General features: G+C 55.0%; 1 protein-coding gene across 5 annotated transcripts in view; it reads left to right on the top strand.

The window, feature by feature from the left end:
• The window catches only part of Adgrl1 (adhesion G protein-coupled receptor L1), a 42,211-nt gene that overhangs the window by 13,670 nt on the left and 9,700 nt on the right, over positions 1–18,841 (top strand). For 2 of the 5 annotated variants that reach the window (XM_029480516.1, XM_029480517.1), the window contains exons 2-10: positions 1,609–1,770; positions 4,936–5,149; positions 9,353–9,462; positions 12,609–12,623; positions 15,883–16,683; positions 17,380–17,694; positions 18,030–18,133; positions 18,366–18,551; positions 18,769–18,807. In XM_029480516.1, the coding sequence (XP_029336376.1) occupies positions 1,701–1,770; positions 4,936–5,149; positions 9,353–9,462; positions 12,609–12,623; positions 15,883–16,683; positions 17,380–17,694; positions 18,030–18,133; positions 18,366–18,551; positions 18,769–18,807 (1,854 nt within the window). In that variant the 5' untranslated portion in view covers positions 1,609–1,700. Of the gene's footprint in view, positions 1–1,608; positions 1,771–4,935; positions 5,150–9,352; positions 9,463–10,613; positions 10,711–12,608; positions 12,624–14,710; positions 14,796–15,882; positions 16,684–17,379; positions 17,695–18,029; positions 18,134–18,365; positions 18,552–18,768; positions 18,808–18,841 lie in introns of those variants that run through there. The other 3 variants (XM_021169576.2, XM_029480519.1, XM_029480518.1) reach the window with 3 other exon arrangements.

Here is an 18,841-nt window from a genome sequence, read left to right on the forward strand (position 1 = left end):
TAGGAAGGACAGGTGAAGCCTACCCGGATGGGCTGGGAAGGAGAGGGGTGGGGAGCGCCCGAAGGGTCTATCCCAGAGTAAATGGGAGGAAAGTAGCTAGATGGTCAGGGGGGCTGGCGGATAAGATGAGAGCTGGTTCTGGTGCTGAAAGGACAGAGGACAGTCAACCCTGGATGGGTTTACTGATAGATCTGCCTCCGTGGGAAGGGAGGTCAGGGGTGGCTGGAGCAGGAGTTAAATTTAAGCTGAGCTGATGGTGTTGGTGAACTGCTGGTTTCTGAGCATAGGCTCTGGGCGTCACAGGGGACTATCCCAGAAAGGGGCGGGGGAGGGGGGCTAGAAACTTTTGTGAGCAAGAAGGGAGGAAAGGAGAGGTAGGGTTGACACAACAACAGGGTACTTGCTGTCTTAGGAGTAGAGGGAAGTTGAGCTTTGAGATGCACCATGTCCCTTAGCTCTGGAAGGTGAGGGGCAGAGTGGAGGCTATACACAGAGGTAGACTTGGCATGGAACTTATGAGGGAGATGGCAGGAGGTCTGAGATTCAGTCAACAAATACGATTTCTCAGTATGTAGAGATTGCTCTAGAAGTTGGGTGTGGTGGTCATGAACTAGATATCTAGGTCCCTGGATGGCAGTTTCCTACCCAGATAAACAGTTTCTCATGAGCAGAATGATGGCCAGCTCTGTGGATAACTGTGAGTTGTAACTGCACAGAGGAAAAGACACATGCGAAGGCCCCAAGGCAGGCCGAGGCAGAGTAGAATGGGGAAGGGACCTAAGTGGTAGGTGGTTTCTCAAGAACTTTGGGAGGAGGAGCAGCAGAGCTGAGCTGAGGGATCCCACACTGGAAAGAAGAGACTTGGAACCTATAGGCATGGAGTGGAAGGGGCAGGCTGGGGGACAAGTGGGGACCCCGTGGTGCTTCCTTTGGAGACCCTGCCTAGAGTGAGTTCTTCTAGGCTGTTGGCAGGTGAGGTTGATGGCCCTAGGCTGAGGTAGCCCTGAAGACTGGGGTTTGGACGTCACAGGAGCAGAGGGGAGGGGGGGAAGAAACTGCAAGTCACAAGTGATGGCCTGGGAGGAGCTTGTGACCAAGGAGGCCATCAGTACACCCTTGGTCCCTATTCCTTCTCCTCCCACCCCGACTGCCTGTCTCCAACTCACCCCGAGAGTCCCCTAGATAGGAAAGAGGGGACTTGGGTGTCCCTGGTCCCCTATCTGTGGCGCCAGCCAGCTGGATTCTAATTAGCTGCCAGAGCAGAGAGACAGGAAGCAGAGGCTAGGGGCGGGGCTGGATTCCTGCCCAAAGCTGAAGCTGAAATCAGGTTAGACACCCCTTGCCCTCCTGGAGGGATGAAGATGGGTGGTGGTGCAGAGGACTGAGTTAGGGATGAGGTGGAAGCAGCTCTGCTGTGGGTGGGTGCTTGGCAGCCATGCTGACCTATCAAGCTGCCCCCAGAGCTGGTGACAGTGACCTAGGACAGGGCAGTGTGCACCCCAGGGTGTAGAGGGCCCAGGAGGGGCCTCACCATTGACAGAAGATGGATGCCCTCTGTGCTTGCTGAGGTCAGCTCCTGCCCAGTATCATTCCCCTGTCCTCCTTCAGGCTGGTGGGCCAGGCCGTGGTACCCTGGTGATGCGGGGCGAGGCCCCCCCCACAGTCCGCTGAGATCCCTGTGCCCAACCCTGGCCTTCGCCATGGCCCGCTTGGCTGCAGCACTCTGGAGTCTCTGTGTGACGACTGTCCTTGTCACCTCTGCCACCCAAGGTAGGTGTTGGGAAGGGCTGGGTCTCTAAACCCAGATGGGAGGGTGGGTAATATGAATTCTTTATGGGTTGCAGCCTCCACCCCAGATGAAGTTGGACCAGGCCAGAGGGAACCTGGTGATGCCACTCTTAGCAGGCACCACTGGGGGAATGTTGACCTCCCAGCAGGCCAGGGTACCAGGTGCTGTCTTGCTTGGGGACCCCGAGGACCAAGACATGCCTTCTGGGGGGCCACCCATTTCTCTGTCTTTCCCTCCCCTCATTCATCACATCTCTGAGTCTCACTGGGACCAAGGCTTAATTAAAGCATGCCTGCTGACGTTTATTTAAAAACAAGTAATTACCCGGCTCTGGCCTGGGATCCTGCACACGCCACAATTAGTGCCCTGAGCACGCTGCCCACTGTCGATTACTTAGTTACCATCGCAAGTTGAGTACCAGCTGGGTGCAGAGCAACAGAAGCTAAGATGGGGGTCTGTTGGCCTTGCCCTCTCCAGAGAAGGTCTCCCTCCCCATATATCCAGTCCTGTCCTCTGGAAAGTCACAGGGATGAAGGGACACTGTCAGCCTTGTTCTGAAGCCTTGGCAGGATCCTGCTGGTCACTGACCCAGTCTCCCTGGTACCCAGGTTCCGGGAGCAGCCCCTGCCAGGCCAGAAGGGGCTGTCTCCACCCCCAGCCCCATGTGAGCCAGTCTTCCACCCCCAGCCTCCCTCCCTGACTAGGGAAGCTAAAATTAGAGGAAGCAGATGGCACGGCAGGCGCACATGGGAAACTTTCTCTCAACTGGGGCTCTGCTCATCCCCAAAACCCAAGGGCCCGCTGCTCTAACCCCTGGGGACTGTCAACATTTAGTGGACCCTGTGTCTAAAGAGGGCGGCTTGGCCCGGCTGCCCCAGTACAAACACCTTTCATAGCACTTGGCTTGCCCCAGCTGTTACACACACACACATACACACGCGCACACATACACACACACACATCTGTAGCTTCCACCCTCCTGTACCCCGTGTGGCTGGGTGTAAAGTGACCAAGGTGCTTGCCAGGGCAACTCTGGATCTTGAGAAATACCCATAACAAACCAAACCAAAACAATGAGCATCTTGTCTGCCCATTAACAGTAGATTAACCTCTGGTAGGAGGAGGAGGACCTGGGATCAGGGACCCAGGACCCAGGACCTGGGAGCAGCAGAGTTGGGACTTAGAGCTGTGCTGTGTGGCTCTGATTGTCACAGAGGGACCCCTCATGTGAAGCTCTCTGGTGTGAAGCAGCATGTCACCCTCCTGTAATGCTAGCATTTGTGTGTGAGGGGAAAGATCAGGAATTCAGGGCTAGCCTTGACTACGTAGACTTTGAGGCTACCCGGCTATATGTGAGCCTGTTTCAAACAACCAAAACAGAAAAATTCCCTTTGGTCTAGAAATTCAACTGTATGATCCTGACCTGTGGGTACCCATTTTACAGTTTGGGAAAACAAGGCCTGGGAAAGCTACTAATAGTGGCTTTCTGAACTTAAGCATACAAAAGGTTGGGTGTGGTGGCACATGCTTGCTATTTGAGAATTTGGGAGAGTTTCAAGCCAGGTGGGCCACACAGCAAGACCCTAGCCCCAGAACAATAAATAATAAGCAAAGCAGGCAGGCAGGCAGGCAATGGCAGAAGGCTTGCCTGGGTGCCTTCTATTCCTTGTATGGTGTGTGGTGGTGCAGGGAGGTCCCTAGGACCACTCTCACTGTGACAGGTGACAAGCTGTAATTTGCTCAGAGGGCCAGCAGCAGCCACAGAAGCCACTGTACTCAGGGACAGTTTTTTGCAGTGGGAAGACAGACTCTCCGGAGTCTAGTGAAACAGAATAGTAAAGTCCTGCACAGTTCTGCTGGGACAGCATGTCCTGCTGGCCCTGTTTAACTGATGCCACATCCCTAGACTTATGTGATAACCTACATGCAGCCACTCCTCCAGAGGACTCCACCCTAAGCCCTCTCATGCCCTGAAAAGACTTGTCTGCTAAACTGCCACAGCCTGCGACCCACCGGCCCACCCCACTGCTCAGGAGAACAAAGGCCTACCATCCTGGCATCCTCCCAGCCGCTCCTGCTGAGGTCGCTGCATGCAGGAGGAACTCCTCCCTCCATGTCTGCACATAGTCTTCCCGGGGTGCATGAGAGTCCTTCATTGAGTCAAGAGTGGCCTCGCAGACCTGATGTCCTTGCCAGTCGGGAGGCTGAAGTAGGAGGATCACAGTTCCAAGGCCAATCTAAGCATGTCAGTGAGACTGAGATGTGTGAAGCCTTGGTATTGCAACAGTTACAGTGAGATATGCCCCACATGTTCCCTTTCTGTAAGGACCCTTGTCAGACTGGACTGGGGCCCTCTCTGAGAGCCTCATCTTAAATTAGTTTCTGTTGTTAAATATCTCCAAGCCAGACGTGGTGGTGCACACTTGTCCCATGGTGTGAGGCTGAGGCAGGAAGGAAGATTACTGTAGGCTCGTGGCCGGCTGAAGCTTCTTAGTGAGTTCAAGGTCAGCATAGACCCTATCTCTCAGAGAGAGATTGTGGGTGTGCACACGCGTTGCATGTGATAACATATGCCTGTAGTCCTAGCTTGGGAAGTGGAGGCAGTAAAGTCGATTTAAGGCTGTATTGCAAGTTTGAGTCTAGCCTAGGCCACATGAGACCCTGCCTCACTCAGTTTAGTAGTTGAGGGGGAAAAAAAAAACCCAAAAGACACTGTCTCCGAGTATAGTCATTTTCCAAGGTGCAGGGGCTTAGCTCTACAGTTCACCATAAGATTTTGGGGGGACAGGTAGTGAAATGGCTCAGGTGGATTGAGGTGTTTACCGAGAGTAGCCTGAACCACTGATAAAAGGTACAGTTGCCCTCTGACCACCACGTGTGTGCTCTCATACATACACATAAAATAAATGAAAACAATTCTTGTTTTGAAAGAATTTGGGGACACACAGTTGTGACTGACCCGTAACCTCCAAGATGATGTTCACTGAGCTCTCTCTGGGCCAAATTACCCCCTTCTTCCACAGGAGTTAAAACAATGCCATTTTACAGCCTTAGAGGCCCAAGATTCATATAACTAGTATCCCCACACGACTGAGCCAGTGGGTTATTTCCTGGTGACTGTGACACTGTCTCCAACTATTCTGCAGGCCTGAGCCGGGCCGGGCTCCCATTTGGGTTGATGCGCCGGGAGCTAGCATGTGAGGGCTACCCCATCGAGCTGCGGTGCCCGGGCAGTGACGTCATCATGGTGGAGAATGCAAACTACGGGCGCACAGATGACAAGATCTGCGATGCCGACCCTTTCCAGATGGAGAATGTGCAGTGCTACCTGCCTGACGCCTTCAAAATCATGTCACAGAGGTGAGCCTGCTCCCTGACCTCATGTCCCACAGGAGTTCCCTGAGCACAGGTGCAGAAGCTGGAGCTGTGTCACACTGACAGTGTCCCCTAAGTCACTCACCCCCAGAGAAACACTCCAGCCCTTTAATATAGTTCCTCATTTTGGGGTGACCACCAACCATAAAATTATTTTTGTTTCTTCTTCATAATTATAACTATGCTATTGTTTTGAATTGTTATGTAACTATCTCAGGTGCAGGATATCAACCCCTCCAAAGGGGTTGTGACCCACAGGTTGTAACCAGTGCCATAATGCTTGCCCATGTTGGGTTCAGGTAGGAGCTCACAGAACCAAAGCAAAGGTATCATGGATGCAAAGGGAGAAGGCTCTCCAAAGAAAGACCTACATAGCTTACAGTACCAGGGCAGGGCAGGGCAGGGCAGGGCAGGGCAGGGCACTTTGCTGTGCAGAATTGCCCTGAGCTTGGTGAGGGGCAATGACTGTACAGTGTGGTTGTGGTGTCATGTCTGAGCACGTGTGTGCAGATGTGCAGCTTGTGTTACTGTGGCTGAGGAAGTGTCTCAGGCTGGGGCGGCCCACATGTGAAGATGCACAACCTACTGGAATAGTTGGGCCCACCTGGTTTCTCCACAAGCACCTGTGCCCGGGACAGAGCCTCCGCCTGCTCTCTTTGCCACCATCTTATCTGTGATAGGCCATTCTCCCTGGGCCGCCAGTGGGCACAGTGGACACTTGAGTCCGACCTTATGCCTCTGCTTGGAACTCTCTGTCCCCACCCTTCCTCTCCAAAAGCCCAAGCCTTCTTGAGGCTCAGAATGCATCCGTGAGCTGCCCTGACTGATGACCCTCCTTCCCTGTGAGCTCACTCAGTTCCCCCTGCGCAAGACTGTGCAGTGCTTGCTGGGTCCGTTCTCAGTACTTGAACATGCGTCAGAATTTGCAGCCCTGTAGCGCAAAGGCCCCCAGCCTCCTCTTCTGGCCTGTCACATCCTTCAAGGGGATCTGTGGGCCACAGGAACCTGGCCTGTGAGCTGGGAAGTGACAGAGCCAACTGCTGTATTTGGGGCTTTGTTCTTTCTTTCTTTTTAAAGATTTTTTTAAAAAGATTTTTTTATTTATCTTATGTATATGAGTACACCGTAGCTTACAGATATGGTTGTGAGCCTTCATGTGGTTGTTGAAAATTGAATTTAGGACCTCTGCTCACTCTGGTCAACCCCATTTGCTCAGTCCCTGCTTGCTCCAGCCCAAAGATTTATTTATTATTATAAATAAATAAGTATACTGTAACTGTCTTCAGATGCACCAGAAGAGGGTGTCAGATCTCATTATGGGGTGGTTGTGAGCTACCATGTGGTTGCTGGGATTTGAACTCAGGACCTTTGGAAGAGCAGTCAGTCAGTGCTCTTACCCATTGAGCCATCTCGATGCCCCCCCCCCTTTAATTTTTTATTTTTTAGAAACATGAGTATGTTCCAAGTGGCTGTTCTCTGCTTCCTTGTGGCTGTCTGCCTAACTGGACACTTGTGTACACGCTGAGGCTTCAGGACCTACCCTGTTCCTGACCCCTTCAGGGCCCCGCCCGCCTTCCACCCATATTGCCATCAGATAGTTAGTCTTTGCTTGCTACTTCATCTTATGTCCTCCCTAACTCTTAAGTTACTGGCCATATGGGGACAACAGACTTTTGTCCTTTACTGCTGTGGCTATGGCCAGGTACACAGCAGTTGCTCACTTGATGCTTGAGAGGTGAGAGTTCAAGGTCTGCACGGTAGGAACGGGAGGAAGGCTGGAAGCAGCATAGTTGGCAGAGGAGAGGAAGACACCGAGATCGAGTTCGAAGACCGGCTGCTTCAAAGTGTGCAAGGCTGGGGCTGCCTCGCCACCTTTGCCCCATTCTCCTGATACCTCATCCAGCCTCCAACCATGACTTAGGCCCTACCCCCTCCCTTGAGCACCCTGGAAGATATTTCCACAATATCTGCACAGCTAGAGCAGAGTCATGTCTGTGTCCTCCTGCACACTGGAGGCTGAGCGGTGAGTTACAAGGCCCAGGGAGCATGATGGGGCCTTGGGAGCTTGCTTCTCCTCTGCGTGCTTCAGCTTTGTGTCTGTCAGGGTCATGGCTATGCTGCCTGGACAGATGCCGCTGGACTGAGTCCCACCCCTTAATGACAGATGCACACCCACTCTCCATGGTAGTTCACTCCAGCTTCAGGGGAGTCTCAGGTACAGAGCTGGGGTGTGACTCGGGGCCAGGCCTTGTACACACCTGATGAGCATCTGCCACTGGGCTACACTTACCCTTGAAATTAAAAACTCTAAAGTGAATGCTTTTGGCGACATTTTGTGCATTGACCAGCTCAGCTTAGTTCCAGAGCATTCCATGGCTTCAAAAAGAAACCACATAGCTTTTATCAGCTGCTTCCCAGTCTTCTGTTGCCTCAGCTCTGTGTTCTCTGTCCAGGTATTTGCCTTGGCTCTATATACATCATACATACATACATACATGCGCACACACACACACACACATACACACACACACACACAAACACACCATCCTGCCCCATGCAGGTTTTCCTCACAATCACTGTTGAAAATTATCCTTGGTATGCGTCAGCACCATAGCCCATTTCCTGGCCAGATACTGTTCTGTCATGTGGGCAGGCTACATTTTACAAGGCACTACACCACTGATGCCACCAAGATCTCTAACAGGCTACATTTTGTTCAACATTCCTCCACGGACAGACTTTTGTGTTATCTCCCCCTGTTGGTGGAAGTAGGCAGTGCAGCTGTGAACATGCGTGTTGAGGATTTGTTCACACACTTGTTATAAATTCTGTAGAGCGCACTGCTGAGGACCAGGATTGCTGTGTTCTCTGAGGCCATGGCTGAGCTTTAAAGAAAGGATTTGGGTGGGTGGATAACACCAGACTTCGCCATGCCTAGTTCTTCATTTCCTCCCCAGCCTCCTGCCGATTTCCTCTTATGTCCTTCCTGGTGCCAGGAAGAACTAGAGGCAGATTCAGGTTACTTTTTTGTTTGTTTTGTTTTTTCGTTTTTTGGATTTCAAGACAAGGTTTCTCTGTGTATCCTTGCGACTCTCTGAAGACCTGGCTGGCCTCAAACTCCGCCTGCCTCTGCCTCCCAAGTGCTGGACTAAAGGCGTGCGTGCCACCTCCTGGCTCAAGTTACTTACTACCCAAGCACACACCTTGGCTGGGTGCTCCAGGGACAGGAATGGTGCTGGCTGCATTTCTTGTCTCTGTGACCTTACAGAAACAACCTAAAGAAGGGCTCGTTTTGGCTCTGGGTTTCAGAGTTCAGTACATCACAGTAGGGGTGTGTGGCAGACAAAGGTTGCTCACATCAACCATGGCTTCCAGGACACAGGGGGATGTGTGGCCATTCTGCCTTTCTCCTTTCCCCCCTTTGTTGCATCAGTCCAGGCCCTCAAGTTGTCCACATTTGGGGTGAATCTTCTCTCTGGAAAGACCCTCGCAGACATGCCTAGAAGCACACCTGACTAATGTCGTAGGCAGTTCTAAACCCAGTCTAGCTAACAACAAGGGTGAACCTTAGCTGGGCACTGATGGTGGTAACGACTAATGTGAAGATGCAGGGAGTGGGCAGTGACTGGACTTGAGGCGCCCCTGCAGGAGGGGACAGGGTCTGTGTGGTGAGCAGCCACCAGATGTGGACAAGCGTTTATGATGGTATCTTCGAGTTGTAAAATAAGGCATCCTTTTCCATGCCTCCATGTCCGACAGGGACTGGGGCTGGTGAACTCCCTGTAGATACTCATGACTTTTCTGGCTGTGCTGGCTGCAGACCCTCTCAGACACTGTCCAGAGCGTGACAGTGACCATGAGAAGGGCCAAGGTGTCACAACAGTCACTAAGTCTTCTGTGGATGCTGTAGTTTGCAAAGGTACCCATCACATGTGGTAATATGTGTACTTTTACTAACTGGCACGGGGGCTTCACACTCAAGTTAAAGAAACCTGCCAGAAGTGTACTGGTTTGGGGAGACCTGCCTCGTGGCTGCAGAGACCTGTGGGACAGAAGGCAGGCAGGAAGCAAAAGAGCACTCCAGTCTCCGCACTCCGTAGCACCTTCCCTTTGGACCGCGTTTGCCCTCTGACCCTTGAGCCTCCTGAGTCCACCATTCTCAGCTCCTTTTTCCTTCTCCATCTGTAGGTGTAATAACCGAACCCAGTGTGTGGTGGTGGCCGGCTCTGACGCCTTTCCTGACCCCTGTCCTGGAACCTACAAATACCTGGAGGTGCAGTACGACTGTGTCCCTTACAGTGAGTCATCTTGTTCCTCATGCTGTTTTGGGCCCTTCCCCTAGTGGAGCAGGGACGGAGAACCTTGATCCAGTACACCTGTGCGCACACGCGCACACATCCATAGGGCTGGGCACAGGGCAGCAGGCTTGCTCCCACTTGGACACATTCTTTTCACAAACCACTTGTCTATATTTGGTGGCTGCTCTTGCACTGCACAGACCCTGTCCCCCTTCCTGTAGGGGCATCTTCAGTGCTAGTCACCTGCCCACTCCCCTGCTTCCTCACGTGCCCTTTGCTTGCTAAAGTCCTTCAGAGCCACACTCCTACAACCTGCTAGCATCGCCCAGCCTTCCACCGGCTCTGCCTGACAGTGTTCACACCCGAATGGCCCTCACCTTCACCGTCTCCTCCACTCACCGCTCCTTACGTATTACCCTGAGAACACTTCCTGTCCACAGAGGAAGTGCTGCCCCCTAAGATAATCTTTGGGAGCCAGGGCCTAACTATCCTGCATCTGACCAAGGGGGGCAGACAGAGCTCATGCATCCTCAGCGCCCCAGCACCACCAGTGTCCCCGCCCACTGTCCTCCCACTTCCACCCTCCGCCCCTTCTGTCCTCTCACCTGGCTTCACACAGCCAGCCTGGAGGTAGGGAGGCCCTCTAGGCAAAAGAGGGGGGACAAGACCATCAGGGTGTCCCAGTGAGGGCAGGGGAGCAGGAGACCTCATCTCTCTCCCTCCTCTCCCCTCCCACCCAGCTCTCCCACCCCAACCCCTCCAACCTTTGATTTCTCCTTGCAGGTGAAGCCGGGATGATGGGTGACCAGGCTCACTTACTGCTCGTGTAACTTTCTTCTTTTAGTCTTCGCCCTTTCCTTTCAGTGCCTGAGGCCTTCCTCCACCGCCTGAGGGGGATGCCCATCTGCTCCCCGAAGCCTCCCCACAGCACTGGGGACACTGCCCACCTGCAGCTGGGGCAGCAGGGAGGGAGGTGGGACAAAGCAGGGAGTCTAGGACAGGGGGTTGGGTAGGTGGTGCGAGGTTTGGCTGCGGCTCCTGATTTGTCTGGCTCTGAGACCTGCAGCAAATGACTTAAAATTTCTTCGGGTGCTGCAGACGGAGGCATGAGTCCTGGAGATCGGGAGTGACAAGCGCTTGGCCCTGCGGCCAGAGTCTGCTCCCAGGAGCAAAGCCCCGAAGGCAGAGGCTGCGACTTCCCCCCCCAGCGCCCAGTCCCGAGCCTGGTTCAAGATGTGCTCAGTGATGGTACGGACACTCTTTCCCGCCACCTGAGCCTCTTACTCTTCTATGATGGGGGAGGGGGTCAAAGTGTGCCCAGAGTACTTGAGGTAATAGACAGCACGGGGCCCAGGCTGCTTTGTGGTCCACCCAGGCCACCATAGGTTGTGAGGGAATGGCAGCTGCGTGGCCTCACTCCTCTGAACCTCAGTTTCCCTAGCTGTAATCAGGGTGCCAGTAAGCCTGACTTCGAGGGCCTGCACTGTCCCTGCATCCTCATGAGCACTGGCCGTCACTGTGACTGCACTTCACTTCTAACCAGTTACTGTTATTGCCATGGTAATCAAAATAAAAATAGCAACAGTTAGTGAACCCAGCTCTCCAGACAGGCAGTCCCAAGACTGGAAAGGTCCCTGGTCCAGTCCAGAGTCCAAGCCAAGGTACAAGAATAAAAGAAGAGGCCATGGGTCCTGAGTGGAGCTTAGAGACTTAAAGCCAATACCCACCCCCACATTTGTCTCAGGAGCACAACCCAGGAAGATGGGCTGTGGGGTTAAAAGTGACACAGGGCAGAGATGGCAGGTTTAGACTGAGGAAAATGCAAATGAGCCTTCGAAGACAGTGCACAGACAGAGCGGGTGTCGTGGATAGGGCTGACCACAAGTGCTCCTGGGCAGGCAGATGAGTTAGCTCCTGTCCCCCCGCCCCCGGTCGTTGGGGTTGGGGTCCAGGAATAGCCAAAGCCAGGGAGCTGACAGGCACACACCTCCATGACTTTCCCTGAGCATATCCTGAGTGCTAGGCCCTGGGCGAGGCGCTGGGGAGCCAGACAGAGTCCCTGCAGAACCCAAGCCAGTGCCCAGAGGGGATCCAACTGCTCAGCCCCAGGACCTTGGGCTTCAGAGGCTGGGGTGACCCCAGTGCTGGTGAAGGTGGGGCAGGGGTGGGGGGCAGGGGTCCCACAGCTGGGGGAGGTGGATCACTGGAGTGTGGGAACCCCAGACATTGAACTAACACTGGATTTGCTTTGCAGCTGAGCACAGCCTAACTCTCCCTTCCTCCCCAGGTGCCACCTGTGCGTCATCAAGGGCGGTGGGCAGGGTAGGGTGCAGCTAGGGCTCCTGGGCCTTTGTGGACTGGGCAGAACAGCTGAACCTTGAGACACCCCCCAACCCCCACCCCCGGGAGTGTAGGAGCCTGTCTGCCACGTGCTGTCCAGCCCAGTCTATGTCCCCTCCAATTCTGTGCCTCTTGTCTCCCCTACCCTGGCTCTGTCTGAGGCCGGGGCACCTGCCTGCCTGCCTCTGTTGTTCTGTGTCTGGCTATACTAGCCTCTCTTTGTGCGTTTCAGGGGTCTGGAGGGTTTAGGGGAACACAGCTGGATTCAGGTGGGGCCTACTTGAAGGGGAAGGGGCTCAGCCTATGCTCTTGAGGCTGAGTGGGGCACCTAGGCCTCGGAGACACCCTTCTCTCCGCCCCTAGTTCTAACAGGATAATTTAGCACACAGGGTGAAGAGGAGCCCTGTGGTTCCCTGCTGCCTGGTGTGTGCCCCCCTAGCCAGAGTTCAGCTCCTGTTTGGGGCTCCTCTTTATACCTGGGGCCCCTCCTGCCTGAGGGCTCTGTCTACCTGCCTGTCTGTACCATACCCAGTCTCTTTGTCTCTTCCCTCTTGTGTGTCCCCCTGACCCTTCTCACTTTCTCCTCAGCACCCTCTCACCCCATCCTACCCCAAAAGAAGGGACTTGGGGGTGGGGGCTGAAATGATGCTACGGAAGGGGTTGGGAAAGCAGGAGGAAAGACAGGAAGAGGGGGCGTGTGGCCAGAAAAGAAACGAAAGCAATTTAATCTTTTTTTCTCTTTTTTTTTTTTTCTTGCACATTTTTTTTCAATTTGTTTTCTCTCTCTCTTCCGATGCTTAAAGTAGAAGTGGAGCAGAAAGGTAAACGCACTGTTACCAATGCTAACCCCTAACTCACACTTTGTTCCACCCGTACCATACTCATGTGGCCCACCCCTCCCCCCTTCTTCTCCCCCACCCTACTTGGTCCAGTGATTTCCCTGCCCCGGGTGTCCTCCCAGCACAGCTGGGCTGGCCCTGGTGCTGCAGCACCACCAAGGCCAAGGTCATGGCCACGGGCTTCTCCACCCTCCAGATACTCACGGAAGCTCCTCTCTGAGCCTGGGCAAGATTCTCACCCCACTCCTACACCCGTCTCTCTTTCTCTCTCTCCTCTCACCCCGCTCTGTACCTCTCTGGTCCCTGGTCCCTGCAGGGTACCTGACCTCATCTCTCATTTCTTTTGCCTCCCTTAGGAGAAATGTGTAAGCTTCCAGGCGGGTGGGGAGGGAGGGACTCCCCAGCCTCCACAGGCACCGGTAGAGGTCTCTCTTCTTCAGTCTGTCTCTTCCTTCCCTTCCTCTTCCTCTCCCCACCTCTCTCTCTTCTCTCTCCTCTCCCCTTATACCTCTTGCAAACTGTTTCTGGTAGAGGGTGGTGGGGTGGAGGGGACCTTTTTCCTTTGAGGGACCAGATTTCTCCTCTCTCTCTGGCTCCTGGTGGCTTAAGTTCTTCTGGTTTGGCGTTTCCAAGGCCCAGAGCTGTTGTGGAGCACAGAGAACCAGTCTCCTCAAACTCTACCCTCCTGACCAGTCGGGTCTAGTACTGGGGAGGGTGGTCAGCTATCCCAGTCCCCTGGGAGGGGGCAGCCTACCAAAACCCTGGGATGGGGGTTGGGGTGGGCCTCCTGGAGAGGGCGGGAGTGGGTTCTGTCTCTGCACACTTGCAAAGCTGCAGTCAGGGTTTCTTCCGGGCTGAGAGGACCAGGGAGGGGCGGTGGGGGGTCACAGGCTTGCTCTGGGGACTTCCACAGGCCCCATAATTTCTTGCAGGGAGCCCCATGGCGGCGGTGGATGAGGCTGTCCATTACGCCAGGGAGTGGAGGGTGGCCTGCTAGTAGTAGGGCAGGAAGCCATGAACAGTGAGATGCCCTTCAGGGTCCCTCTAGCCTTGAAATTAAGGTGGTCTGTGGAGGCTCCCCTGCCGGGGAGGTGGGCGGGGTCCCTCTGAGCTGCTCCCCTCCCCTTCCTTCCCACCTTGCCCATCTCAGAGGCCTGGGCATCGTCCCTCCCTTGCTCTCCTGAGTCGAGTCGGCCCTGCACTAGCCACTCTTCTTGCAGGCTTGGAACTACGCCACTGGATCTCCTCTCCGGTTGGGCTGAGGGAGGGAAGAGGTGTGTGGGAGCTGGGTGCTGAGGAGGGGTCCTTGCTGCCCAAGGCCCCTGGCAGACCCTTCCTCATCTTCCCCCCTTCCTTGGAATGACCTCTAACTGTGTTTTTCTCCACTGGTACCCTCTGACTAGCTCAGGCCCTCTTCATGAACACACACCCTGGCAGGGGTTTCTGTGGGACAGAGGAAAGACCTGGGGAACAGGAAAAAAAAGGGTGGGGCCAGGTAGTCTGGTCAGAGGGTACACATAAAGCTGACAGGAGTGCCAGGGCTTAGAACCCAGGCTAACCTTGGCTAAAGGGGCTGTGTTACTGGCTGCCTTGCGCCTAGTGACCTGGTGCCAAGCTACTCCAGTGCTGTGAAGGGAGAGACACAGATTACACATTCCCCAACCATGCTAGCCTGCTGATTAACTAGGCACTAAACCTGACTCCTACCCAGGGGTCCCTCACATGAGGCTGCCCACCATGCTGGTACCAAGTCATCTCAGCCTTCCCTGTGCCCCTGGGGCTAACTGTTTGGTGATGGACCAAGCAGGAGCAGAGAATTCACCATAGACCCACACACACACACCCTACAGCCCTGGCCTGCCAGTGGGTTCTGTCATGAAGAGAAGGGGAGGTTCCAGCCCTCCTGAGGGAAGGGGCTGGCCCACAGTACTCAGGGAAGAGGAGGGGTTGGCCACACTGACCTGCTGGATCAGTAGGGTAGGCTAGGAACAGGTGGTGCTGGGCCGAGGGGCAAGGGTGGGCAGGCCAGCGGTGCCAACGAGATGCAGTCGAGGTTTTCCTCTTTTCAGGGAATGGGGGGGTGGGGCGGGGCCCCCCACCTTTCTGACATCAGCGCTGCCTTGGTCCCTCCTCCCGAGCCGGGGATGGTCACAGGTAAATCGGGGTCCGGGGCAGGGGAGGTGGGGGGTTGGCTGGGGTGGTCTGGGGCTTTATCCTAGCACCTGGTTCCCTCCCTTGCCCCCTCCGAGCTGGACCTGGGACTGCCCCTGGAAGGGACTCTCAGTCGGGCCTGGGCCTTGGAGTGAATTCTCTGCTCACCCCCTCTCTCCTCGCCAGCGCTAACCTTTTCTTCCCAGGTGGTCTCCAGAGCGTCTCCCTTGGAGCCAGGACTTTGTGGATATACACACACCCCTCCTTGTCTCTCTTCCCTCTGCACAGCTCCCTCACCCCAAATGTCCCGGGAGTCCTGTTGTTCTCCATGCCCCCACTCCACCCTGAGCCACCAGAGACCCTGCCGGCTGGGGCAGCACTGGACTCCTCCCTAGGAGCTGCTTCCCTCCGTCCTTTCCTCAGCTACCTACTTGGCGGCTGCCAGCTGAGAGGCGCCCAGACAGCATCAGGGACCCGAGGAGAAGGATAGACAGCCCTAAGCCTCCCTGCCAGAGTGGGTGTGGAAACATCACTCTACCTTGCAGCTTTTGGAGGAGGAAGAAAGTGAAGTTTTTGTTTTTGTTTTAAGAGAAAAGAAAGAAAGTCTACCCCTGCATGGTTGGTGAAGGATGGGATCCCAGCCCCTAGTTTTTCCATAGAGGCAGAGAAGAGAGGCCAGGGTGCTGATACCTAAACCTTAAGGCTAGGTGGCATTGCAGCAGAGGACCCCACTCCCCACCCCCTCATACCCAATCTGGGAGAGCTCCGGCCAAATCCTTTATCCCCAGCCTGTAGGGTCTCTAGCAGCCAAGGAAGGGAAGAGGTGCCACCTTCCCACACTAACCCTGCTCTTGATGGTCTCCAGGGTTCACAGCTCCAGGGAGAGGGGCAGCTGGGCAGGGCGGGAGTTCCAGCCCACAAACCCCCTTCCCATCACCAGCCCGACCAAGCAACCATGACTGCAGCAGCAGGAGGGGACAGCATGGTTTCCTCCCCCACCGTGTGACCAACTTGCCTCTCTCTCCCCTCTCTCCTTGCCTCTGCTCCTCCCCACCTCCTCCCTGCCTACCCACCCACCCACCCGGCCCAGTCTTCGTGTGCCCAGGGACCCTGCAGAAGGTGCTGGAGCCCACCTCCACACACGAGTCAGAGCATCAGTCTGGTGCATGGTGCAAGGACCCGCTGCAGGCAGGTGACCGTATCTACGTTATGCCCTGGATCCCCTACCGCACGGACACACTGACTGAATATGCCTCGTGGGAGGACTATGTGGCTGCACGCCACACCACCACGTACAGACTGCCCAATCGTGTAGATGGCACTGGCTTTGTGGTCTACGATGGCGCAGTCTTCTACAACAAGGAGCGCACTCGCAACATTGTCAAATATGACCTGCGGACCCGCATCAAGAGCGGGGAAACTGTCATAAACACAGCCAACTACCACGATACCTCACCTTACCGCTGGGGAGGTAAAACCGACATTGACCTGGCAGTAGATGAGAATGGACTGTGGGTTATCTATGCAACTGAGGGCAACAATGGGCGCCTGGTGGTAAGCCAGCTCAACCCCTACACGTTGCGTTTTGAGGGCACTTGGGAAACAGGCTACGACAAGCGCTCAGCCTCCAATGCCTTCATGGTGTGTGGCGTCCTCTATGTGCTGCGCTCTGTCTATGTGGACGATGATAGTGAGGCCGCAGGCAACCGCGTGGACTATGCCTTCAACACCAATGCGAACCGAGAGGAGCCTGTCAGTCTGGCCTTCCCCAACCCCTACCAGTTCGTATCTTCTGTTGACTACAACCCCCGGGACAACCAGCTCTATGTATGGAACAACTACTTTGTGGTGCGCTACAGCCTAGAGTTTGGACCCCCAGATCCCAGTGCTGGTGAGGACTGGCTTTAGGGGATGTAGGCCTGTTTGCATGCATTACTCCAGTACCAGGATGTGGGAGCTGCTGTAACTTCTGGGGGATTAGGAGGTAAAGAAAATCACAGGTTGTGGCAAACATCCTCCCTTCTTCGAGTTCACACTGCATGTGTCTACTGTCTTCAAGGCTTGGTGGGGTCACTGTACTGTTGACTAAGTGACTGAGGAATGGTTTTACTTCAGAACTGAACCTCAGGATTCCAGGCTTTAAGCAGGGTCTGTGCTGCCTGGGACATAAGTGTAAGAGTGCTGGGGATGGAGACGTCCCCGTTTGCCTCCAGTTTCCCATCACCTTCCCAGAGCTGCCAAGAGCCTCATGATACCCCTGAGAGAAGGTGTAGGCAGGGACCAGACCGGTCAGCTGTGTCACAGATGAGAGGTGATTTCACCCAGCAGCTTTGGCACACATCTCCAGTACCAGCTCTGGGAGAGACACCTCAGTGCACACTAGTTCATACTCACTGTCTTCTGAGTGTGTCTATGAATGTAGGGGACTTCTCAGCACAAAAAGGTTGGGGGGTGGGGGTGGGGCAGAACACTTTTCTACTTTAGTGGGTAAGGTAGATATCAAGGTGCCACGTGACCCTGTGTTTGGGCACATTGGTGTGCCTTAGGCATGGGTGTGACCATGCCCTGTGTCTCCTCTACCTTCCAGGCCCAGCCACTTCCCCGCCTCTCAGTACCACCACCACAGCCCGGCCCACACCCCTCACCAGCACAGCCTCTCCTGCAGCCACTACTCCACTCCGCCGGGCACCCCTTACCACACACCCAGTGGGTGCCATCAACCAGCTGGGACCTGACCTGCCTCCAGCTACAGCCCCAGCACCCAGTACCCGACGGCCTCCAGCCCCCAATCTGCATGTGTCCCCTGAGCTCTTCTGTGAACCCAGAGAGGTCCGGCGGGTCCAGTGGCCAGCTACCCAACAGGGTATGCTGGTGGAGAGACCTTGCCCCAAGGGAACTCGAGGTGAGTGCTGGAGCAACAGCTGAACTGGAAGGGCTAGGAGACAGCTTAGCGCCATTGGTGCCGCCTGCAGCCTAGCACTTGGTTCGCTCCCAGCGCACACTAAGCAGAGCCAGTTTCAGGACAGACATAGGACAGATAAATGACTCAGGTGTTCTAGGGGTTCCCAACAAGGTTGGCTTAGTGAAGAAAACCTTCCATAGCAGATCTTGCCTTAGGGGTACTGACTCTGGGAGACCAAGGGTGGGCATCGTGTCTTTTCCCAAGTGTCTGCTCTGTCTCCTCCTTCCTTGGCTCCTCTTCATCTCCTTCTCTTTGGCCTTTTTGTCTATCTACAGGAATTGCCTCATTCCAGTGCCTCCCAGCTCTAGGGCTCTGGAATCCTCGGGGCCCTGACCTCAGCAACTGCACTTCTCCCTGGGTCAACCAAGTAGCCCAGAAGGTACCAGTAACTGCTGCCCTTTGCAGACAGGCCAACCAGAACCCAGGGTTAGCAGGAGTGGGAAAAGTTGAAAGCCAGGGCAAGGGTTCTCTTTCTATCTAGACCTTGTGTGGGGAAGGCCAGCTGGAGAGGATGGCCTGTGCAGGAGGGCGGGGCATGTGAAGAGGGAATGTGCAGGTGTGCAGGCCCCTACCCACCAGACCTGAAGGCCCCTCCTCCCCATCTCATGCAGATCAAGAGTGGAGAGAATGCGGCCAACATTGCCAGTGAGCTGGCCCGCCACACACGAGGCTCCATCTATGCTGGGGACGTGTCCTCCTCAGTGAAGCTGATGGAACAACTGCTAGATATCCTGGATGCCCAGCTCCAGGCCCTACGGCCCATTGAACGAGAGTCAGCCGGCAAGAACTACAATAAGGTGGGCCTGTGGGAAGGGCTTGGCTTGTGCTTCAGTACCTGCTGCCACCCCACAATGACCAGTGAGGGATGTGGGCCCTCAGGGGCTGCTGCACTGTCCCGAGTAGTCTTATGAGGTAGGGTTCCTGAGGAAGGTCTCTGGAAGAGTGGTCTGTTAAGGCTAGAGGAGAACATCGCCTGCAGACTCCATTTATTACTCCTTCCATTTCTTTCTCTAGATGCACAAGCGAGAGAGAACCTGCAAGGACTACATCAAGGTGAGCCCAGGAATGAGGGGCCCTGGAAGGGAGA

The sequence above is a fragment of the Mus caroli genome, chromosome 8 (assembly GCF_900094665.2).
Source record: "Mus caroli chromosome 8, CAROLI_EIJ_v1.1, whole genome shotgun sequence".
NCBI classification, from domain to species: domain Eukaryota; kingdom Metazoa; phylum Chordata; class Mammalia; order Rodentia; family Muridae; genus Mus; species Mus caroli.